This window comes from Heteronotia binoei, chromosome 21, assembly GCF_032191835.1.
Source record: "Heteronotia binoei isolate CCM8104 ecotype False Entrance Well chromosome 21, APGP_CSIRO_Hbin_v1, whole genome shotgun sequence".
Lineage (NCBI taxonomy): Eukaryota > Metazoa > Chordata > Lepidosauria > Squamata > Gekkonidae > Heteronotia > Heteronotia binoei.
The window spans coordinates 113890924-113916728 of record NC_083243.1 but is presented as its reverse complement, the minus strand read 5'-3'; the positions used below and the strand labels follow the sequence as shown (position 1 = coordinate 113916728).

Here is a 25805-nt window from a genome sequence, read left to right as displayed (position 1 = left end):
GGAAGGAAGGAAGGAAGGAAGGAAGGAAGGAAGGAAGGAAGGAAGGAAGGAAGGAAGGAAGGAAGGAAGGAAGGAAGGAAAATAGATGGTGGAGGGAGAGAGAGGTGGAAAGAAAGCAACTTTAATTTTAATTGCATTCTCCAAGCCACCAGCTGGCTTGGTTTAGAGAAGTGATTTAAAGAGAGAAATCCCTTTTTCATGTTGGCTGATAGGGTGGTAGGGGCTTCAAGAGCCACATGATATGTGTGAAAGAGCCACATGTGGCTCCCGAACTGCAGTTTGGCCACCCCTGGTATAGAGCTTGCTGACACCGAATTGCCTTCAGAATTTGCCTGTACTGCTGCTTGCACAGACGTATTGATTTATACTCCTATTACAGTAGCGTACACACAACATGAGAATGCAAATTATTTCTAGCTGAACTGTGGCAGCTGAAACTACAGGGAACGTCAGAGCACCATGCTGCTGGAGAAACTCTGCTATCTGTATTCACCATGCTAGTATCTAGTTACTTTCTGTTTCTGGAGAGCTCTTACTGAGGCAAATGGCAGACTAACCAATGATTAATGGAGCTTAGGGCCCCTGTTACTTGCCAGACCCTGCCAGTGGAGCCCTTCTCCCAGCTCATGAACAGATGATCAGCAGGGGGACTTAACCTGAAGAAAGAGAAAGGCCCAAGCCTCATGGCTGGCATTGCACAGGAAGTAATGTCATGCATGCCAGCAACACCCAGGTACCACTCTGGTATTTGGACAAAAACTCTGTGGTTGAAGCCAGTTTCATTATAGAGTTTTTGCCCAAATACTAGAGCATCACCTGGACATCACTGGTGTGATGATGTCATTTCCTGTGTGACACTGGCCATGAGGCCTAGGCCTTTTTCTTTCTCCATGTAAGTCTTCCCCATCACCTTCCAGTTGCTAGGAGGGACCTGGAAACCCTATAAAGATGTGAAAATAAATACTTTCAATAGAATAAAAGATCAGTCAAAAAATTCAACATAGGAAGTAAACCAAGAAAGAAAGGAAGAAAGGCATAGAATCACAGAGTTGGAAGGGATCTCTAGGGTCATCTAGTCCAACCCCCTGCACAATGCAGGAAACTTGCAAACACTTCCCCCTAAATTCACAGGATCTTCATTGCTGTCAGATGGCCATCTAGCCTCTGTTTAAAAACCTCCAAGGAAGGAGAGCCCACCACTTCCCGAGGAAGCCTGTTCCACTGAGGAATCACTCTAACGGTTAGGAAGTTCTTCCTAATGTTGTGCCAGAAACTCTTTTGATTTAATTTGACATGTAACATTGAAAATAAGGTTTATAGTTTCCAGAGGAAAGAGCGGATTTTCTATATATTATTACAAAGCTGAAAGAGACACTATGAACTATTTGACCGATTTTGCACTCAGTCTACCCCGCTGTAACGTTCCTCTTTTCCGCACAGCGTCCTTCGGATTTCCCACTGCTCCGGCGCTGCAGAAAACATCATGGTTTTCGCACTGCAAATGGAAACCACTAAAACCAGTTTCCGTTTGCCCCGCGAAAACTGCATTGTTTGCTGCAGCTCTGGAGCAGATAGTGGGAAATCTGAAGGACGGTGCACGGAGAAGAGGAACGTGACAGCGGGGTAAGGTGAGTGCGAAATCGGTCCTAGACTAGATGGACTTTGGTCCAGTTCAGCAAAACATGTTTTTCATATGTTTGATCCATTTTCGTATCTTCATTTTTAACCATATATCATTGATTAATCTATTTTATGTTTACTCAAAGTTTGATCTGCAGTAAATAGGAACATTTATTGTCTAATTCTCAGCCTATAGAGTAATGTTAATCTAGTGAGTGAAACCGTTTCCTGTGAACTGGTTTATTTGTCAGCACTTTGAGAAGAACTTCAGTTGTTACACGGAAATGGTGGGACTGGAAGTGTGAGTGACTTGTTCATCTATTTTTTATCCTATGTATAACATTTAAAGCAGGACATGTTACATCTTCTCCTGTGGAGTGCTGTGTGAGCTGCACCCATAGCTGGGACATCCACATTTCATCACAGAGTTGATGTACTAGTTTCCATTTAAAGGTGACACTAACTGAAAACACGAAAAGAAGAATATAAATAAGTAGCATTCCACTTTTCCTGCTTCTGCAGTCTGTACAAATCAGCCCTCAGTGGACATAATATCAAATAGAAATGGAAACTGCTTTATTTACTAAAATGCTTACACCTTACTTTTTTTCAGTCATGAAGATCCAAAGTGGTTGACATAAATAAAACCAATTTAAATGTAGTCACAAAGAACAGTTGTCTGGACAATCATAATCACTAACTTTGAATCACAAATATTAGAACTAACAAAATGGAAACCAGCAAACTTAGTCCCTAAAACTAACACTCAGTTTAGCAGAATTAAAAACATGAGGTCAGATATTAACTGAAAGCCGATTAAAGACCCACTTAGAGTGAACAGTCTTAACCACTTACAGAAAACAAGTACTGTACTAAACAAGTCTTAGGTAGGATGCTCTTATATCTGCTTCAGTTGTCAACAGGTTGACTGGCAGAGGCATAAAACATGTAGCTCCTGGTACTTTTTTTACCTACACTCGTGTACTGAGAGCCCAAGAACAATGAATATTGAAAAGACTAAATTTATATAATCCTATGGGAAACCTGATGCCTTTTTACAACTCTGTTATTCTAGATGCCTGAGCAAATCTCACAGGCACATTTTCCTTAGCTAAGCAGAAGTTGCAAACAGATCGGCTCAAATGTTCCCCTAAGACTTCTGACTTTCCTGGGATGAGTAAAAGAAGCTTGGAGGCTTGGGGAATATCTGCTGAACTACTTACTCATAAGTAGTAGCCTTCTCTCCTCCCCTTTTGCTCAGTCACTTTTGTTTCGATATGGGTGTGACTTTTGATTCTGCTCCCCTCCCTGGTGTGTCACTACTTCAGTCTCTTTGAATTGGATTAAAAACTGCAGCAAACTTCTGAGGCTCCTTTTCTGTGCAGATTTAACAAGACCTGGGACTTTTTCTTTCCACACCCCCCCTCGCCCTCCAGCCTTCCTTTGTGCAGTCTGAGAGAGGAATTCCTTGCCTTGTGCAGATTTTCTTGAAGAAGAAACAATGGCCAAGTTCTGGTTGTGTGCAGCTGTTGGATTGTACTTGTTGCAGCTTTGTCTGGCTCAGATAAGTAAGTGCCATATGAATGAAATCTCTGACGCTAACTGATTAGTTTGTAACGTCTCAGGTAGCAAAATTTATCCAGATTGCCAGGTACCACCTTGAATTACTATAATGTCTAAATCCACTGACATTTTGTTTGTTACTTTCTTAAGTGATGGTACTGAAACAGAACCTGTGCATTTTGTACGAATTATGCATGTGTATGTGTGTGTGCCGCAAAGTACAGAAGCTAGGCAGACTGAAAGGAGGCGGTTTAAGTTTAAAGTTGTACTTTACTGGAGCATGACAAAGAACGGAGAGTTAGCACATCTGGTCTATATTCAGTAGATGAAACGACAGTTATGTGTTATTTTCATTTCGTTTTGTGAACCAAGCAGTTCGGAGCGGCGGGGGGGGGGGGGGGAGGAGTTCCTTTGGCTTACAATAGCTATATTCCAGTTCACGCATGCTGCGGAAGAAGCTGTTGTATTGTTTCACACAGAGCAGTGATGCAGGATCCAGCATGCGTCACTTTCCTTCTCCAAGCTAGGAACCAAGTCTGGAGAGTTTTGAGGACGAAAAGTAAATGGTGCTAGCTGGTGCTAAAAGCTTTACTTGAGCATAACTGATGAGATTTGGAGGCAAACTTTAACCCGGTGTGACTGGAACGAGCAACTCATTTTCCTTTTGACCCCATGATTCCCTCCCGCCAGATTTCTGAAGTCTCTCTGTAAATAATGAGATAGAATTCTTGTTTGGGAATGAAAGTTGTCCATGTGTTTAAGAAAATCACATGCTCAAAATGACAAAATACTCTTAAAGTTTGATGTGATGCAGAACAAGTAGTACTTGCAAGGAAATAAGTACTGACTTTAACAGAGACCCATTGTAGTAGAAATTGCCTTGAGCTGCTTTGAAGGGAATCTATTATCCTTTCACCCTCCTCCCCCCCCCCCCCCAACTAAACCAGTTCCTGGGAGGCTAACAAAACATTTTTTCATACAAATCGTCTTCTCTGTGCTTTTATATTTATATGAATATCAAGAAATACTTGAAGTTACCCGGATCTGTTAATGGGTGTGTCAGAGTGCACAGCTCCAAACACGTTTAGGAATCCTCTGAAATTTTTTCTAGCATTTGGAATATTTCTTTAACGATTCTGTGTTCATTTAAAAATCAAGTACTTTGGCATACATTTATTCAGACATACAGAGTTGTTTTTGCTTTATGTGAGATGTATGAAGTGTGACTAAAAATTTGTAACAGACAATGCAGGATGTGTGTGTGTGGATAGATAGATAGATAGATAGATAGATAGATAGATAGATAGATAGATAGATAGATAGATAGATAGATAGATAGATAGATAGATAGATAGACAGACAGACAGACAGACAGACAGACAGACAGACAGACAGACAGACAGACAGACACTGTAGAATAATAATGCTGCTTATTAGTTACCTTTGCTCAGCTAATATCTCCTTTTATGAACTGCCAGATATTCTGTAAATAAGCAAAACCTGCAATTACTCTAGGCATAACGTTTTCCTTGTGAAAGAAAAGGAAAACCCCCGTAATCTAGTCCTCTGTGTAGTTAGGGAAAACATGTCAGACTTCATGTCTGCCTCACAGAAAAGTTTCATTAGGAGCTTAGTAGGGAATTAGATTATGGTTACAGTATTTTTCAGTTGGTATGCAGTGCATTCCTGTCAAGCTTTGCAGACACAAATGGCTGCAAGTACACTTCATTCCCACGCACCCCTTAATAACCTTTTAAATTCAGACTACAAACAATTAATAGTATTTTTTGTCAGAGAGAATGTTTGAACTGGGGTTGCTGCTTGTGGTGTACAATCATCCATTCCACTTCCTGGTAAAGAGGTTTTGCAGGTTTTTAACAGTGTTTAAAAAACCTGCATATCGCTGAACAAAAGTGACAGTGGGAGAAATGAAGTGTCTTTGGACACAATCAATTTCAGATGGGGTTACCAGCTCTGGGTTGGGAAATACCTGGAGATTTTTGGAGGTGGAACCTGGAGAGTGTGGGTTATGGGGAGGGACCTCAGCAGGATACAACACACCTTCCAAAGCAGCCATTTTCTCCAGAGGAACTGATAACTATTGTCTACAGACCAGTTGTACTTCTGGGAGATTTCCAATCACAACCCAGAGATTAGCAACCCTAATCTCAACCACTTTAGACTGTCTCCAGATCTGTACATAAATACAAACTGGCATTTCTACGTGCAGCAGAGATGGTTATTCTTGACCATTTTATATAACGTATAGTCTCCCCAGGGTAGTGGGATATAGAATATTAGTCCCTAGAATGCTGGACTAGGATTAGGGAGACTCAGGTACAAATACCTGCTCAGCCTGCTAGGTGGCCATGGGGACAGTCACTTTTTGTCTTCATAATGTTCCAGGATAAAATGAAAAAGGAGGAAAACCATGGTTGCCATCCAAAGGTGAAGGAAGGAAGGAAGGAAGGAAGGAAGGAAGGAAGGAAGGAAGGAAGGAAGGAAGGAAGGAAGGAAGGAAGGAAGGAAGGAAGGAAGGAAGGGGAAAAATCTACCAGATAAAATGGGCTCCATCGTAGATGAGTATGATTTAAATAGAACAAATAAATAAGGAGCATAATAAAGTCTTCTCCCTTTAAATATGTTATGTAGGACACTATTTTTCCCATTTTGCAAATGGTACCATTGTTAGAGTAAGAGTTTAGAGGTAAGATTGTACAAAGCCATGCAGAAAGCAATGGCCAGGCAATGGTTTGAACTTCTGTCTCCCAAATGACTACTGTTCCACAATATCTCTGAGATGCATCAGATAGATTCAGGTCTGGGCAGATTCTGACTCGTCAATAAAATAATATGTTTTGTCTAATAAATAGTGTTTCTTTAGAAGCCATTCTTATGTTACCAGAAGTGGTATGCGAGGAGTTACAGCATGGCAACGCTAGTACTCTTCCTGGTAATGTTTGTAGGAACCAAATCATGTAGGCACAGCTGGTAATATCATTACTTCCCACAACATTATTACTTTGTGTTGGGGACCAATGACAATTTTGGGAGCAGTAAGCATGTCACTTGGCCTGTCTCCTTGATCCCCTTCCTTCAGATAAATTTGGAGTCCTGCCTCAGGGACTCCTACACAGCTGCTAGTCATGTATGGACTGATTTTTGTTTTATACCTCCCACAAATGACTTGTCACACTGAGTACTGGGAAGTAATATTTTAATTTATATGTGTAATTCTAAATATGTCTAGAGGATATATTACTGGGAGAGATGAGAATGCCAGAAAAACAGGAGATACAGCTAAAGTCTCTAATGCTGAAGAAGCAGTTACATTTGAATAATTTATGTTTGAAGATTTATGTTTGAGCCAGAACTTTACAAAAATCCACATTTCTTTGGGGACTCTCATGTGTCATGTTAGGAAGAAGAGTGGCAGTGGGAAGTCCAACTTAACTTGGGTTGGGCGCATTTGTGTGTGGGCTGTTCATTCCCACTCCGTTCAAGAGATCAGTCGAGGCTGAGTGGTATAATTACGTTTTTTGCAAGGTTAGAGAGTAACTGTTCAATTTACCTCTTTTCCAGTATGCAAAGCTGTCAATACATTGTGGGTGGGGGAGAGGACATTTTTCTAAATTATAATATTAATATTACAGAACATCACAGCTGTAGCAAAGGAAGCACTGAAGATGAGATATTTTGTTATGTCAACATTTTAATTAGTGTCTATTATAGAGTGGGCTAGAACTATACGATAAGTAACTGCAAATGAAAAAACAAAAGAGCTGAGAAATTACTATGAGAAATAAAGGTAGGTGATATTTGGCAGAACCTTTGCTGGCAGACATGGAATAAGTAGACCCAGCACTGTTATCTGGGATAATAAAAACACCAGCTCTGTGGGCCAAGGATAATGGCATCTCTCAAGGGAATCCTGCCCAGTTCCATGAAGGCTCAGAGGGACCAGGAGTATTATCTGAGGTTTATACCTTCACCCTATTAACAGATGCTTCGGGCTGCTCACCAATGCCTGATGGTTCGGGCTGCTCACCAATGCCAGTACCACTTAATCAATTTTCCCACACTGCCACAAGGAGGTACAGACTTTAAACCTGGCACACCTGGGACTTCCCTGTGTTTTTTTCAGAGTACAGTGTGAGGGATCAAAACAAAACCTCAGTTTAGGTCAATTGAGTCAATAGCAGATGGCAGACCTTTATGTGTGCTTCCTTCACTCAAACCCCAATGCTGCATGCCGCAGACTGCCCTGATGGGTTGTCTGACTCTCCCTTTTTGTGGGCTGCAGCAAGTCCTTCTCCTTCACCATTGCAGCTATGAGGGATTGGGTCCAAAGTGACCTTGCTGGCAGATGTGTTATAAAAAGACCTGAAACTTTTAGCTGGGATAATTAAGGGCCAACTTTATTTAATTTTACATCAGTTAAAAGATCTGCAGCACCAATGTGCCAACCCTTTCTGTTCTTAGTTGTAGTACAAGACATTGTTGGGACATAGAAGAGTCAGGCCTCCTCCATATGCTCATTCCAGACTTTATGGACGAGGTCAGCCTGGCTTCAAGCTCTTGAGCTCTCAACTGTATATGGCTCAGTCTCCTTGCCAAACATTTTATTGCTCAAGGGCAGTGTGTCATGTCCTTTCTCCCAAGCCATGAATCCTATGGGTTAAGGATAATGGCATCCCTCAAGGGGTTCCTGTTCCAGTTCCATGAAGGCCTGGAGTGGACAAAGGGGGATGGAGGCAGATAGTGTGCCTCTTTTGTCCCACTTCAGACACTGCATCCCAAGGACTGCTCTGTCAGGTTGGTTGGATCTCTCTTTCTGCAGGCTGCAGAAAACCCCACCTCTTCTCCCATCACCTCTGCAAGGGATTGGGTCTGGAACAGCCTTTTAGGAAAAGGACATTAAAAAGCGGTAATATGTAGGTATTATAGCTATGGAAAATAGGATTAAGAAGAAAAGTTAGCAATGCAGAACAGGAGCAAGGAATATTGTTTTTTGAAAAAAATCCCAAAGATATTGTAGAAATGTGATTTTAAAATGGTCTAAATGCTGTTGATAAGAGCCTCGTGGCGCAGAGTGTTAAAGCTGCAGTACTGCAGTCCTAAGCTCTGCTCACAACCTGAGTTCGATCCCTGGTGGAAGCTGGGTTTTCAGGTAGCCAGCTCGAGGCTGACTCAGCCTTCCATCCTTCCAGGGTCAGTAAAGTGAGTACCCAGTTTGTTTGAGGGAAAGTGTAGATGACTGGGGAAGGCAATGGCAAACCACCCTGTAAAATGTCTGCCGTGAAAATGTTGTGAAAGCAACGTCACCCCAGAGTCGGAAATGACTCGTGCTTGCACAGGGGACCTTTCCTTTTCAAATGCTGTTGCTTTCATCTCAAGATGTTCCGTTCTGCAATTGAATGAAAAATCAGAAAATGGAAAGTTGCTTCTTTGGTTGGATAACAATGCATTTCAGATACCTGACAAGTATTAGAGAACCTGGGAAAAGAAAATAATGAAAAGGAAGAGGTGGAATAAGAATTTTGTTTTTAAAGTTCTTTTCAGTTCTAGTGTTTTTGGTGTTTTAAACATTGTAATGGTCCACTACATGATACATCCAGGACTAATAAAATAGCAAAAGTTTTCAAAGTAGTAGCCTAATCACATTATATGGGGGTACCATGGTACCTAGACTTCAGCCGTAATTGCTTTAGTCATAACCCAATTTGCATAGTTTTCTATTCCAAAATATAATTTTATGAGGAATTAGCATAAACTGAGCCCCAGTTTCCTGTTACACTCTTTCCCCCCTTATATTGACTGAAAAAGGCACTGGAGACAATCAAAGTTTGAAGTAGCTTTATCTGAGATGTAGTTTCCCACAATCATGCTAGCACAGACAACTTACAAAAGCAAGTGTTGTACCTCTGAAATTCAAATGTATTTGTTTGGGACTTTCAGAAACATAAAGATCATCTGACTCTTCAGCCCATTTAGAAGCAAAACTGAAATCTGTGCTGTGAACAAAAGAGGGTTAAACGTCATTGTGAAAGATGGGAAAATAAAAGTTGTTGTTTGAAAAATAAACAATTATGCAAAACAGGTACAGTAGTTTCAAATGATTTCCATTAAGCTGAGAAGAATTTAAAAAAAAATTAAAGCAGGTATCTGCCTTAAAGCCATTTTGTTTTCTTACTACACAGTGATTATTTTAATTAACTCTAGCATAGATATCTAGATATCTAACGTTCTTCAGTCTGTACTAGTTCCCCACCCTGCATATACACACACGTTTGTCCATATGGCTACAGTAGACTAGAGTGGGAACAGTTTGGAATATGCTACATTCTAGGTTGGTTTCCCAGGTGAATACAGGGATCAGATGGGAAAAAAACTGTTTGACTTTTTCTGAGATGTATAGGGTGATAACAGACCAGCACTTTGGGCCGACTCAGAGACGGCTCTGAAATCGACCCCCAAAATTCCTCCAGATGGCAACATCTTCCAGCCGTCCTCACCCCGTCCTCCAGGCTTCGCAGAGTGGTTCAAAAAATGACCACTTTCAAAGTGGTAGCAAATCTTAGAGCTGACTGCCAGTTGCCTTCTTGCTGTCTGGAAGTGGCAGGGCAGATTCAAAGCAACTTGAGTGTGTGGAAGCGCCAAACCACCCCAAGCCGCTTCCAGCTTTTATCCTCCTTAAAGACTGTTGGGAGTGCATGAGTGCTTGAGCGCTTAACTTGTCGGGGGAAGAAAGAGTGGTCCGGCTTCTGAGGCACCTCTGCATCTGGAGACACCCGGCTGCCTGACAGATGGGATGCAGGTGCTTCACTGAGGAGTGTGTGGAGGCTTTGGGATGGCTCTTTTTGAGCCGGCCCAATTTGGGACACCTCTCAGCTGTTCCAAACTGCCCATCTGTTAACGTCCATACATTCCTAGTTTATTGATATAGTGCTCACCTGGATTGATCAGAAGCTGTTATACTCCCTTGGAATAATATTTTCCTCTGCCATTATTTTTTTTGAACAATATTTTCCCTTGCCTTTTTTTCTCCTCACCCAGCACACTGAAGGATCTAAGCCATTCAGTAGCTGTGACTTCACAGTGCAATGAATTGCACAACTAGAAGTTTTTAGTTTGTGTCCATATTTTCTTTGGTGTTGCTTCAGGCATCATACATTTGCCACGTGGTTGCTTGTCACCCTTGGTGAAGTGGTAATCCTTTCAATGTGAGACCCAGAAACACAATATAAACAGTAGGATTTTTACAGCTGAAGCTGCAGATAGAATCCCAGTTGCCAAAAAGAGAATGCCAAATCTGACACGCTCCCTGATCTCCAAACCACAAACGGTCTCTTCAATAGTGTTGCATCTGCCATAATAGTAGTAGCAACTGGCTGAGATTTTCCTGCTCCTCCCTTTGATGACCTCACCCATAGCATGAAATGGATATTTGGATAATGAAATGAAGTAGAACAAGGAGGAAAGCAATATCCAAGAAGGAAAAGCAGGCATTTTACAGGATTGACATTTAATAAATCAGCTGGCATATCCCTCAATTGTTATAGTTGATATTTTTAGCCTGGAGAAGAGAGGACTAAGGGGAAACATGACTGCTCTTCCAAGTACATGGACTGTTGTATGGGAAAGGACAGAGACTTGTTCTCTGCTGTTTGACAGGCAGGCCGACATCTATAATGCACCTAAGTTACAGAAAGGTTGAATATCAGAAGAAACTACCTATTGCTAAGAGCAGTCAGGCAATTAAACCAAATGCCTAAGGATGGGGTTAAGGGGAGAGTGGGCTTTTCTTTGGAGACTGGACAGCTGGAGGTCAGATTTTCTGCAATGACCAGGGGAATGGACTAGATGGTTTATGACGATAGCAAAGCATTCTTCAAAATGTCACAGAAGCAAAAATATTAAGAAACATTATCATATTTGAGAATTGGAATATTCTTAGCTACATAAGCTCCATTTTGGTGTAGGGAAGCCAGTTTGATGTAGTGGTTAAGAGCGGTGGACTTAGTCTGGAGAACCAGGTTTGATTCTCCATTCATCTTCATGCAGTTGCTGATGCAATCTTGGGTCAGTCACAGTTCTATCAGAGCTGTTCTCTTGAGCAATTCTCTCAGAGCTATCTCAGCCCCATGTACCTTACAGGGTATCTGTTGTGGAGAGAGGAAGGGAGGGAGATTGTAAGCCGCTCTGAAACTATGAATGAAAGTCAGGTTATAAATCCAACTCTTATAACTTGGGTTATAAATCCAACTCTTCTTCTCCTCTAAAAACTTTGCAAATGCTTTGCGTATAGTAAAACTTTGAGTAGGATCCCACTTTGATACTGTAGTTCAGCTGTTGCAAGCTTTGGTTGTGAATCACATATTTATTTTGAAAACGTATCTGCTGTAAATAAGAATGATGATTGTTTTATTGAGAAATAATGAAATACTTGAAAGAATGAGACTTTAAACTGCCTTATGTCGGGAGGATCAGTCTCATTCTTTGGTGTAAACATGCTGAAGAAACTTCTCTGAAAGAAAGCAAACTACAAGGTGATGTATAATATCCCAAAGTGATAGTCTGGAGCCCAGAGAAATAGATTTAACTGGTCTTTGAAATACATGTCTTACAAGGTGCAGAAGACTGGGCTTAGAAATCATCTTACATGCACATCAATTGATTAAAAAAAAAACATTTAAAATAGCTTTTCTGTTTTTCACACCCGTGGAGGAGATAAAGAATGCATTAAGTGACACATGGGAATTTGGAATGTAGGGTACCAGAGTTGTCAACCCTCAGGGTAGCCTGAAGTTCTGGAATTACAATTAATATAAAAGGTAACAGTAGCCACCTGTGCAAGCACAAGTCGTTTCCAACTCGGGTGACGTTACTTTCACAACGTTTTCACGGCAGACTTTTTATGGGGTGGTTCGCCATTGCCTTCAATTGATATAAAAAGGTAAAGGCAGTTTCCTGTGCAAGCACCAGTCGTTTTCGACTCTGGGGTGATGTTGCTTTCACAATGTTTTCATGGCAGACTTTTTACGGAGTGGTTTGCCATTGCCTTCCCCAGTCATCTACACTTTCCCCATACCAGACTACAAAAATTGATTTCACTCTGTGACTTTGGAGAACAGACTCTGTGCTAATTCCCTGCAGAATCCCTTTCCATCCCCAAACTCCACCTTCCTTGGGTGCCATAGTAGCTGGTTTTCTTAATGTAAGAATTCTCCTAGAGAAGCATAGAGTAGATTACAATAGACTTCTTGTAATGACCCTGTTTAGGAGAGGAGTATGCTTTTTGAACCTTTGGGAACTGCTGTGCAGGGTGGAGCCAAGGGGAAATGAATACTTAATGCTGATGTTTCCCTTTCAGAATTTTTTTTTTTTGCTACTGGGTGGGTGCCCTTTAAGCAAAAGGGTGTGGCGTGTGTGGGTAGATATACTAAGCATTGCAACTTCATCTTTCATGCTTTGTCTTCCCATGGTAAAACGACATGCAACTTCCAGGAGCCTGGAGATTCTTTGTATGTGCTCAATAAAAAGTGCTGCTGTGGTTGGGCAAGAGAATCTTTGCTTGGGACAGACAGCTTCTAATGTTGCCAATCAGGTTTACTCTTTAGTCTCAGCATCCTCAGGTGCAGATATGCGCTCTGGTGGATGGTTCTATGTATAGAGTCTTCATGACTCCTGAAAGAATTATTATGATAGTAGTGAATGAAGCTGAAAAGCGTGTACATAGCGTAAATAGCTGAAAGTGTTTTCCAACTGTCAATGGCCATATGTTTTTAATAAAAAGGTAAAGGTAGTGCAAGCACCAGTCGTTTCTGACTCTGAGGTGACGTTGCATCACAACGTTTACTGCAGTTCTTGAGTTGAAAGCAACAGCATTTGGAAAGGAAAGGAAAGGTCCCTTGTTCAAGCACCAGTCATTTCTAACTTTGGGGTGACGTTGTTTTCATAACGTTTTCATGGCAGACTTTTTATGGGGTGGTTTGCCATTGTCTTCCCCAGTTATCTACACTTTCCCCCCAGCAAGCTGGGTACTCATTTTACGGACCTTGGAAGGATGGAAGACTTAGTCAGCCTTGAGCCAGCTACCTGAACCCAGCTTCTGCCGGGATCGAACTCAGGTCGTGAGCAGAGAGCACAGACTGCAGTACTGCAGCTTTACCACTCTGCACCATGGGGTTGCCTATGTTTTTAATAGGTGTGGAATTTTTTAGAAAAGGCTATATGATTCTTTTGATCCAGCAGTAGTAGCACAATGTTCTGTTCTCATAGCACAGCTTGGGGTCGTAATAGGTTTGACTCAGGAGGCAGCTTTTTTTAAAAAAATGGTCAGTGTATTTTGAGCAAAATGCCTATATTAGCATTCCTATGCTTCAGTGGAACAATGGGAAAGAACTCAAGACTGTACAGAAGAAACATGTAATAAATAAAACTTTTAACAGAACACAATGTGGCTTAAGCATGTGTGGAACCTGTACTACTAATCAGTAGTGACATCACAGGTATCACCCAGCCAGTGCCAGTGATCCTCATGCAGCAATATTTCTCAAGGTGGAATTTCTCAAGGTGGAAAGTGGAATTTTTGTGTGCCTTTGCCACTTAAGGTTCTTCTCTGTTCCTGCCTTCTTGTTGGTGCCCATGCATGAGAAACAGGCAGTTCTAAAATGCACAAATGTGAGATTTCTGGCACATTGAAAACAAAATGGTTAGAGATAAAGGACTTTTTCAGTTGTAGCTCCTTGCCTGTGGGATATCCTTCCCCTTCAAGCTTGCCTGGTGCCTACTCTAATCTCTTTTAAGAGCCAGGCCAAAGCATTTTTAAATCAGGTTTTTAACTGAAGGGTAGTCTTTTAAATTGTTTCACAGTCTGTTTTTAGCCTGAGGACTGTTTTATGGGAATAATTTAAAGCAGTTCCATTTTTAAATAGTAATTAATTTTAATTATTTTATGCTAGGCGTTCTCTCAGCTGCACCAGGTCAGGCAACTGTCTTACCCTGACCTAGCTACTGTAATCCATGCAATGGTCACCTCCAGGCTAGACTACTGTAACTTGCTCTACATAAGGCTCAGGATATAAGAACTTACTGGTGGTCCCCAGCCCAAGAGACATCCGGCTGTCCTCAACCAGGACCAGAGCTTTTTCTGCCCTGGCCCCTACCTGAAGGGACTCTCTGCCAAACAGCATCCATGCCCTGTTGACTGGTTGCCGCTCCGCAGGGCATGTAAGGCAGAGATGTCCTGCCAGGGGTTTGGTTGAGGACAGAGACAGTTTCTTCCACCTCCTCCTGCACTTTCTTGGAATTATCACCATCAGACTGGATTAGGTTGTTGTTAAATGTATTTTATGTACTATTTTAACTTTAAAATCTTTGTAAATTTTTATTACTGTTGAGTGCTGCCCTAAGCTCTGTTTCTGCGGGGAAGACAGCTTAAAAGTCAAAGCAACCAACCAACCAAACCTGGTTTCTGCATTGGTATCTATACGAGGCGTTTGCTTTACATGTCAGCTTTTCTGCACTTTACAATGCATGTGCTTATTTGATCCTAGCTGGGGAGGAAACTGTATTCCCTTGGTGACAAAAATATTATTACAAATGTTTTTTACCTCTGCCAATGAAAACACTTTCTTGAGGAAGTTGTGTGGACTGTCCACAACAAATAGGTAATAGCAATATGTTTACAATCAATAGAAATCCCTGATGAACTTTATAGAGACCTAGTTATGGTTCACATATAGTAACCAAGACTCACTTGATGGAAAATTGGAATGACCCTTCTCATGCACCACACTAATGCTTGAGTGTACAGATCCCCAACTCACATGATGCCCCCTCCCTTTTTTAAAGAAAGAGGAAAATGACATGAGTGAGTATATGTGGCCAGATATGGAACACACAGCTCATATGTGCTCAGTCTGATATCATCTGCGTGGTAGGAGGGAGGGCATATCCATGCAATACTATGCAGAGAGATGCCTCATTAGCTTTGTCTCCTCATTAGGAGACTGTGATGCCTTGTTTTAGATACTGATCAAGACACATTTGGCTGTCTATAACCAACACCGTCTGTGAGAGGTAGTTCTTCCTGCACGCACAATCATATGCTATGGTGCTGAATCGGGAATATGACTTCATTCCCAGAACCCCAGTCCCTCATGCAGTATCAGACACTGTGAGAGGTGAGGCTTCCCACAGAACAGCACCATCCTGATTTCTTTCAGTTCAGCATTGTGACTGAGGAGGGTACCATTTTGCTGCATAGTCCCATACAATTAGGAACATAAGAGAAGCCATGTTGGATCAGGCCAATGGCCCATACAGTCCAACACTCTGTGTCACACAGTGGCCAAAAAACCCCCAAGTGCCATCAAGAGGGCCACCAGTAGGGCCAGAAGCCCTTCCACTGTGCCCCCCCAAGCACAAGAATATAGAGCATCATTGCCCCAGACAGAGTTCCAACAATAAGCTGTGGCTAATAGCAACTGATGGACCTCAGCTCCATGTGCTTATCCAATCCCCTCTTGAAGCTGTCTATGCTTGTAGCTGCCACCACCTCCTGTGGCAATGAATTCCACAAGTTAATCACCCTTTGGGTGAAGAAGTACTTCCTTTTATCAGTTCTAACCTGACTGCTTAGCCAGTTTTTGATCCACAAGAGGATCAAAATTGTAGCAATTGTGGGCAGTGGTTAAAGTGTTGGACTAGGAGACCCAAGTTTGCATCCCTTCTCTGCCAAGTAAGCTTGCTGGGTGACATTGGGACAGTCACACCCTCTTACCTTAACCTACCTCACAAGGTTATTGTGAGGATAAATGGAAGTGCAGAGAACAATGTAAGCTGCATTGGGTCCTGGATTTGGGTATTCCAAAGTGGGACATAAATGAAATAATGGATGAAGAAAGGTAACTTTTTTTTTTAAAAAAAGTAAAAAAGCAAATATCTCTTTTTTGGCATTGGAAGTAAGAATCTGGTGTATCAGGGATTTGAAGCTAAACATATAATTCTGTTTAGGATTGTACTGTTTGACTCTTCCCTTTATTTTTATGTGTGGTCATGGCTGTTTCTAATGAACCTCAAATCTCCATTTGCTAACAAATGGTAGTAGTAGCAAATGAGTGAATGTCAATTTGTTTAAGTCATTTCCCTGTGTTTTACTAGATCTAGTCAAATGTTACTTTGAAAGTTATGATAGCATCTAGAGAAAAGCTTGTGGTTGCTTTAACCTTTCTTGTTTTTTTCTCTGCATTTGATCATATACCGGTTGTTTATAATGCACTGCTAAACAGATTTGTACCCTTCAAAGTCCAATGGGCTTGGACAGATCTAATTAGGATTGCACTGTTAGACTGTGTCTGAGTTGTCTGGCTATTTTCAAATCTTTATCTCCAAACAATATTCAGCAGCTTTTTAGTAACCATTCTGTACTTGACATTCCTTTGACATCTCAATTGAAGCTAATTTGTCCAACTGTCATGGCAATATTGGGGCTTTGACTGAGTGGGAATACCCAAATATAGACCGGTAGGATATGTTATTCATTTCAGGCCCTGTGAGGTCAGTGGCTTGACCCAGATGATTAAAAGGGTAGCATCCAAACCACAGAGATCAGTTCCCCTGAAGAAAAGAGCAATTTCAGACTGTGGATTCTATGGCATCACATCCTTGTTGAGCTCCCTTCTTTCCCTGAACTCTTTACTCTCCAGGCTCTGCCCCCAAATCTCAAGAAGCTCAAATCCCATCTTAAAATTGGCACTACTAATCTCAGCAGGCTCAGACCATGATAGTATACCAGGTTAGGCATCAAATTAAAACTCATATTTGAAACCTGGGGGAAGGGGAACTGATATGGAAGAAAAGAAAAAGTCTTAAGAGGTCCTCTGCAGCAGCAGGACCATCTTGGGGTGGAGGAAAGAGTACTGTTACACATATTGAAAGTTAGTTCCTCAGTTTCCTGTTTATTTTTTGGTCTGTATTTTCCTTCATTCTTGTACCAACTTCTGTGGAAGTTCAGTAAAAAATCCTAGGATATGTATGTATTGGAGTTCCAGAGTTTACATCTATGTAAATTAAAATTATGGTAGAGATTAAATTTCTATGAATATCATATTTTTGTCTTACTCATATACTTTTCATTTTGTATCTTCAGCCTCATGAATCATTCTAGAATCTTCAGGTTAAAATCATACTTCTTTTACTCCTCTGATTTTCATACTTTTCCATCCTGTTCCTGATTGCGATTCCATTCTTTCACAACTTCTACTTTTAATTACGCCCCCCCCCCCCCCCCCAGCATTTCTAAATATGATCCCCTTTCTGCTTGGAGTAGGCATTGCCCCTTTAATCTACTGTGTTGTCTCTTCCTTCTTAAAACAACTTTGGTAGAGTTTCCAGGTCTTACCTCTGTTCCAGGGGGGCATCCTGGAGGTAGGTGGGGACATTGTGCAACATGGCATTATTGCATTGGGGACATTGTACTGGGGACATTCTGGTATTTGGGCAAAATTCTATGGTTTTTTTGCCCTCAAAACCATAGAGTTTGCTCAAATACCAGAGTGTTCTCTCTTGTGATGTCCCCAATGCGATGACATCACTTCTGTGTGACATCATTGTGTCCCTGGTTAGAGGATGGGCTTCCCTTGCCTGCAAGCTAGCCTGCAGCAGAGAGAAGCTCTTGAAACTGGGGAATTCCTACCTGGACTTGGGAGTTGGTAAACCTAAGCTTTGGCCATATGTTTAGTTCATGTTAGTTTACAGTCTCTCCATTATTTTTCTTCTGTTCCTGTGGAGAGGTGTTTGTAAGAGACATTCTGTTCTTGGTGGCTCAAATAAACAACACTGGAAGTGGTATCCTATATATTAAAAAGTCTTGTGTGCTGGCATTTTCTGGCTCTCCCATTGGCTTTGGTGCATACCACATCAGCCATTGGCCCATGAACCACCAGTCAACAGAACTTGGGTGGCATTGGTTGGGTCTGGTTCTTTCCCCCACCTACTGCTGGCCCCAGGACAGACGAGAATTGGAACCCTGGGAAAACTACTAGGCAATAGCTGTTGATAGGCAACCAAGTTTGCTTCTGTCAGTATAAGGCAACCAACATTGCTTCTGTCAGTAAAAGGTGGCAGAGGGGGGAGGAGGCCCTTTCCAGGCCTGTTTTGGCCTTTGAGGGAGGATTCATTGGGTTCAGTCTCAACTAGGGCTGCCAGTTCCATGTTGGTGGGAAATTCTTGGAGATTTTGTGGTTGAGTCTATGGAAGCCAGGGTTTGGGGAGGGGAGAGGCCTCAGCTGAATATAATGTCATAGAGTCCACTTCTTTTATCTGAAGAAGTGTGTGTGCACACAAAAGCTTATACCTTGAATAAAACTTTGTTGGTCTGGATTCAAATTTTATTAAATAAAAATGTAAATTTGTATAATGCGAAATGTAAAAACCCACAAAACCTGCAAAGAAAAACAGTAAAACCATATGTGTCAAGGTAAACATACTAAGATACCTGGCAGATTTTTTTAAAAAGGCATCTAGTGATATAATGTAGTATTGTCTGGAACTTCCCAGTTTGTGGAAAGTGGTCCGGAACCACAGAATATGTCCTCTTTCACAATCTCACAGGTGTAGTGTTTTACAGAGTAGGATCTAGATGGAGATTAATTTACAGTGGGGCCAGCCATTTGGGCATTTAAAGATAATGATGGACACCTTGAATTGAATCCAGAAGAAAACTGGCAGCCAGTATAATGACACATACAAACCTGTCCAATTAACTTCTAGCTTATCCAGAAGAAAACCTCCAATATCATTAGCTTCCCGGGCTTACAAAAGGCTGGCACCTCAATTTTGTAATATGTTCAACACTGTAGTCAGCACTGGGGTGTTTCCTTCAATTAATGTAGTTTGGTTGGTTTAGTCTGTGTCAGGTCAGCATCATTTTAGCTTTAATGGAAATTATGATTCAGTAGAAATGTTGAAGAGGTGGGTAGGTGTATTCTTCTAGTATGTAGGCATCTGGGAATTTAGAATTCCATAATCTTCCTAGTCTAGATGTGTTACTATGTAACAAAAGCGATGTGTTTAACTAAAGGCAAGGCAGTTCTTTGACACAGATGGATAGAACATATCTTTATTTCTTAGACAAGCAGTATGTATGTAGGCATCAGAGATGTTCCTAACATTGCTGTTATAAAGCTTTTCTCATTTTTTGCCATATGAAATAATGTGTTGGGACTGTTGGAGGAGGAGAGATGTGATATGGTTAATATTTATTAAGATTAACCATATCACATCTCTCCTCCTCCAGCAATCACAACAGAATTAGTGGAAGAAAAAAAATTATCTACCTGCTTTTGTGTCCTTGTTTGGTAAGGCCCTTAAAATGCTTAGACATTAATATTTATAGCGCAGGCTGCCTGATATTTCATTAATAGTCCCGCTTGGCTTCTTAGCAGGGCTTTTTTTTTTGTAGCAGGAACTCCTTTGTATGTTAGGCCACACACCCATAATGTAGCCAATCCTCCTGGAGCTTACAGTAGCTCTTGGAGGATTGGCTACATCAGGGGTGTGTGGCCTAATATGCTACAAAAAAGCCCTGCTTCTTAGTAATGCCCAGCAACTGAATTATCTGCCTTTAGGGCTCTCTTTATATTAATATTTCTATGGATTCCATCTGGCTTCTTATTGAAGGCTGGTTTTTGAAAGATTTTCCTGAGATACTGTAGCCAGGAGGCTTTTAGGCACTTGTTAAATGTCTAATAGACATATGTCAGAATTCACTAGATACCAAGATGTTTATCATTTGGCAGCCTTTCCACACAAACACCCCTGTACCAGTCCCTGTTTGACAATGAAATGTCTCCTATTTGGTGAAATCTATTAGCTATTTGGTACTGCTTGTCCCAGTTTAAATGCATTCATTCTGTGGTTGCTAAGGGATGTCCTCAGTTTTACTAAAGAACTTGTCATTGACTTCTGAACACCAGAGCAGACAAGACAGTCACCTTTCTCATTCCAAGGTGTCATTGAGTTTCTTTCACCGTCAGCTTTTTTTCTTGCAGTGTCTCTGCCTATAATCGTCTCACCACTTGAAATACCTTTAGTTCAGAAATACCATAAACTGACTTCCTTTTAAAAAAAATTCCATTTTAGTATACAGTTCTGTATTCAGCTTCATATTTCAAGAATGTTTTCTTGTTCCTGGGTCATTTTGTCATCATTCCTATCTCACCAACAGCTCAGATTGTTCAGTAGAGTTAAGCAATTTAATAAATGGCAAAGGAAAATTTCAGAGTTTGTTTGGGCTGGGAAGAAACCAAGGATCAAAATGAAAATCTTAACAGATGCAAAAGAGAGAGGAGGTTTAAAACTATACCATGAAGCAGTTTGTTTAGTGTGGATAAAAGAATGGGTGACGCTGTTAAACGAAAAACTCTTAGCGTTGGAAGGTCATGGAAATAAATTTGGCTGGCACGCTTATATGTACTATGGGAAAAAAAAGATGGATGGTTTTTCTCTCACCATTATATAAGAAACAATTTGCTAAGTACATGGATGAAATATAAGAAATATGGTGATGAGAGAAAACCGTTATGGATAGTGCCAGCAGAAGTAATAAAAATAGCAGCTGAGACGGGTGAAGAAAAGTGGTTGTCATATAATCAACTATTAAAAATACAAAGTGGCAAAATAGAATTGAAAACTGCTGAAGAGTTGAATAATAAATATGATTGGTTCCAAATGCAACAAATAAAGAGCTTGGTGGGAAATGATATTAAAACTGAAGGAATAAGAATAGAGCAAACAGAAATGGAAAAAGTTCTGCTTGGAGACAATGAAAAATTAATCTCAAAACTATATAAATTACTCTTAAAATGGTCTACGGAAGATGTAGTGAAATCTCAAATGATTAAGTGGGCAATTAATGTAAATAAAGAAATACAGATGGAAACTTGGGAATATTTGTGGAAAAATTCTATAAAGCTTTCGACGTGCCATAGTATTAAAGAGAACTGTTTTAAAATGATATATAGATGGTATATGACTCCTAAAAAGTTGGCAAAAATGAACAATAAGATGCCAGATAGATGTTGGAAGTGTAAAAAACATGAAGGTTCTTTCTATCATATGTGGTGGACTTGTGAAAGAGCAAAAAAGTATTGGCAGATGATTCAACAAGAAATTTCTAGGATCTTGGGATACCAATTTAAGAAAGTTGCAGAGACTTTTCTGTTGGGATTACAAATGGAAAAATTTCCAAAAGAAGATAGAACTATCATTTGGTACTTGCTTTCAGCTGCCAGGACATTGTATGCGCAGTTGTGGAAGTAAGAAAAAATACCAGAAAAATGGGATTGGATTGTAAAAGTTATGACATGAAGTGAAATGGACAAATTAACAAGAACTTTAAGAGACTATGACTTAGAAGTTTTTAAGATGGAGTGGAAAAAGTTTAGAAGATATGTAGAAAAAGAGTGGAAAATAAAAGGACATTGGACAATTTTTGATAATGATTAAGTCTTAGAAGGAAGAAGAATATTAATCTTTGTTTTTATTAGTTAAGGGTACCTTTAAATATTAGTATTTTAAGTAAATAACACTGGCGGGGGTCAAGTAAGGGGGGGAGGGGTGGTTAGAAAGTAATGTATGGGATAGATAAAAAGAAGTTATTAATGATGCAAGAAATAGATATTGTTACCATATGTTACTAAATAAAATTGTTTTAAACAAAGATTGTTCAGTAGAGTTTAAAACAATGAAAATCTTAAGGTATAAAATTGTGATTTAACAGGTTTCTTTTCTCAAATTTAGACAAGTCTCCCCCATCCTATAATTATGCATTTGATTTTTCCTACCTAAATGCAAAACTTTACAGTGACCCCCATTAAAATTCATTTTATTTGTTTTAGTCCTTCGAGTCTGTCAAGATCATGTATCCTGACTCTGTCTTCTGTTCCCAATTTAGTATCATCTGCAGATTTAATAAGCATTCCCTCTATTCCTTCATCCAAATCCTATAGATATAAAAGCCTAACTGTACTCGTGATGACTCACCTACTCTCCCTTTGGCTGAGCCACATGTCACTCAATCCCTCCGGCCCCACAACGGATGAAGATTGGGCCACTGAGGAAGCTGCCTTTGTGTCCTATTGGGCCATCCCACCAGGTCCTTCATTTTCTCCCAGTGGCTGTTGCTAGGCAACCATAGTATTCTAAGCTTGGTTCTGTTAGTAAAAGGCAGAGGGAGGAGGCCCTTTCTAGGCCTATTTTGGCCTTTGGGGGAGAACTCATTGGGGCCAATCCTGACTAGAGTTGCCAGCTCTACATTGGTGCAAAATTCCTGGAGATTTTGTGGTGGAATCTATAGAAGCCAGAGTTTGGGAAGGGAAGAGGCCTCAGCTGAATATAATGCCATAAAGTCCAGCCTCCAAAGCAGTTGTTTTCTCCAGGGGGAGAGAGATCTATTGTCTGGAGTTCAGTTGTGATATCAAGAGAGCTTCAGGCTCCACCTGGAGGTTGCTTGCCCTATGCCCAGCTGCTTGCTACTGTTCAGCAGCAGCCCTCTTATGACAGCCAGTGTGGCACAGGAGTTAGCACTTCAGAGCAGAGTCTGTCAGACTCAGGCTGTTGCTGTGGAAAGTAACTGGGTAATTGCGGAGCAGTCACAGATTTTCAGCCTAACCTTTCAAAAGGGGGAGAATAGAATGATGTCAGCTGCTTTGGTTCTCACTGTGGAGAAAGACTGTTCTTTTCCTAAGTATAGGCTACAGGGAGAGGGGAGGAGATGGAAAGCTGAAGTCAGAGGGGCAGATAAAGGTAGTTTGATGGTTGGCTGGGAAGGAGATAGGGTTGTCAACTCCAGGTTGGGAAATTCTTGGAGATTTGAAGGGAGAAGCCTTGAGAGGGTGGGTTTGAGGAGGGGTGGGACCTCAGACAGGTACAATGCCATAGACTCCACACTCCAAACCAGCTGTTTCCTTCTAGGGAACCATTATTGCTAATCTCCATGTTAGCACTGGAGATCACTCAGAATTACAACTGTTCTCTAGATGGCAGAGATAGTTCCTCTGGAGAAAATGATGGACTCTGTGTGATTGTACCCTGCTGAGGTTGCTTCCCTCCTGCTCTGGTCCCCATTGTGGAGAGAGACTGTCCTTTTCCTAGGTAGGGGATGCAGGGAGAGGCAAGGAGATGGAAAGCTGAAGTCATGTCACCACTGATTCCTCACTGGCAGTTGTTCCGCCCCCAGGCTTCTGCTTGAGCCAGCTCAAGCAATTGATTCCCCACCAGTTGTTGTGTGGGTGCCTTTTGATCCATGGCTACCTCCCATTCCCCTCGCAGCAACAAGATCTCCAAAAACCTAGATCCAGTTGCTGCAAGATGAATGGAAGATAGCCATGGATCAAAAAGCGCCTGTGCAGCAACTGTTGAGGAATCAATCGCTTGAACTGGCTCAAGCGAAAGTGTGGGGTGAAGCAACTGCTGGTGAGGAATCAGTCCACTTCCCCTACAGAAAATGGCTGCCTTGAAGCAAATACTCTATGGTACACCATAACACAATCATGCCTGGCCAAAAAAGACATCACACCACAAGTACATGTTGATGTTATAAGCTACAAGGCTGAATACAACAGGACAAGGTGGCAACAACATACTGCAGACAAAAGGAATGCTGAGCTTCAGTGTCGGCATGATCGTTATCATGGTATGACACCACAGCAAATTGAAGCTGAGTGCCCATGGCTGGGGTATTCACCCAGAGACTCTTTCTAGAGCCTGTTTTATTCATTCTTAGAACAGTCCTTATTCCTAGTCATTTATAAAGATGTTGACAAAATATGTCCTAGGACAGAGCCTTGAGGTACTCCACTCCATTTGTTATACCTCTCCAAGAGAATGAGGAACCATTCACAAGTGCTCTTTGGGTGTGATTTGTTGACCAGTTAGAGATCCACCTAACAGTAATAGGATCTGAACTACAATTTACCAATTTGTCAAAAAGAATATTATGCGAACTTTATCAAAAGCTTTATTGAAATCAAGATAAAACTATTTCTAAAACATTCCCTTATCTAGCAAGATAGTAGCTTTTTTGGCAAAAAAAAGATAACGTTAGTCTGACATGACTTGTTCTTGAGAAACCCATGCTGACTTGGTTGCTTACCTACCTCTAAAAATAAGCATTAGCAGATGAATGTACTATGCATGCCAGAATTATGAGAGACTTTGGAATATGGATATATTGAAATATTGGCTATTGCATAGGGTCTTCTATTCTTCAGCCATGTGCATATACTTTTCAGTGGAAAAAGAAGAATGGCTTCTTTTTGTCACCCTTATGGCATGCTTGTGTGCTGTTTCTTTTGGAGTTATGTCATAGATCCTAATTTATATTAACACTTCCCTTAATGAAGGCTTGTTATTCCTGATTTAGCTGGTTCTGGGTGTCGCTGAGGCTGGGTGAGAACTTGCTGGCTTGAATTTATCTCACTTGAGGCACTGAACTACTATCACTTCATCTACTTGAGCTGTTCAAAAATTAACGGTTGTAGTACTGCTGTCAGATTTTCAGCAATTTGTCAGCTTAATAATAGTTAAAGTCAGCCAGCAACCATCACAAACTCCCCCAAAAGAATACTGCGAAATCCTCAAAATAACATCATTGTTTCCTTAGTTTTGCATACGGAGTAAAGAATATACAACTTAACTATAAATGCAATGGCTACAATGCTTCCTTTCTCAGAGGGTAATGAAGAGGCATACTTTCCTGGGGCTCTGTATGTTTCATGTATTTTCACAAATGGTGGAATGGAATACGTAGGTTCTTTTGTGGTACATCACAAATGGTGGAATGGAATACGTAGGTTCTTTTGTGGTACATCAAAGGTCTATTCTCACAATATAGAAGACACTGGCTGTGTCCTGGGGTCCTGTGTAACAGTTGCATGAGTTGTATCTTTTCCTCAGTCCTTACATGTGTGACTTCTGACTCAGACTGTGACTGTGACATGCACAGAGGAAGGAGCTCAGCCCTCTCTCCTGCTCAGTTTTTTCTAACTGGAATAGTCCAGAGGTAGGGTACTATTTGGCTCACTGGAGAAACTCATATGTATAGTTGTATATGTGTACAGACCAAATGTATATACATGTAAAAAAACAATTAACATCTCCCTGGGAATGTTTCAGGTGGAAGACTGAAACCCCTTTTCCACACATGCCTCAGTTGTAATTTAAATTAGGTACTGAACATACAAGGACTAAGCAGAACCCAAAGCTCACACATGACTGTTACCAAAAACACAGGGCAGAGACTGGACCCAACCTATGTTATCTATAATGCAGGGGTGGCCAACGGTAGCTCTCCAGATGTTTTTTGCCTACAACTCCCATCAGCCCCAGCCATTGGAGAGCTACTGTTGGCCACCCCTGCTATAAAGTATGAATTGGTATTTGTTGATTTAAAGGAGCAGTTTAGAATGATTAAAATTAAGATAAAATACCTTCTGGTCCTGTGGAGTGCAGCTCTGAACAACCCTTTGTTATTATAATTCTAGATGGGTAATGTTAGTCTGTAGCAGGAAAATAAAATAAGTCCAGCGGCACTAAAAACATTTGTTCCAATATAA

At 41.0% G+C, this 25805-nt stretch overlaps 1 protein-coding gene across 1 annotated transcript in view; it reads left to right on the top strand.

The window, feature by feature from the left end:
• The first annotated feature begins 2823 nt into the window (after positions 1-2823).
• The window catches only part of CD44 (CD44 molecule (Indian blood group)), a 145588-nt gene continuing 122606 nt past the window's right edge, over positions 2824-25805 (top strand). The window contains exon 1 of the mRNA XM_060262376.1: positions 2824-3188. Within this exon, the coding sequence (XP_060118359.1) occupies positions 3122-3188 (67 nt within the window). The 5' untranslated portion in view covers positions 2824-3121. The remainder of the gene's footprint in view (positions 3189-25805) is intronic.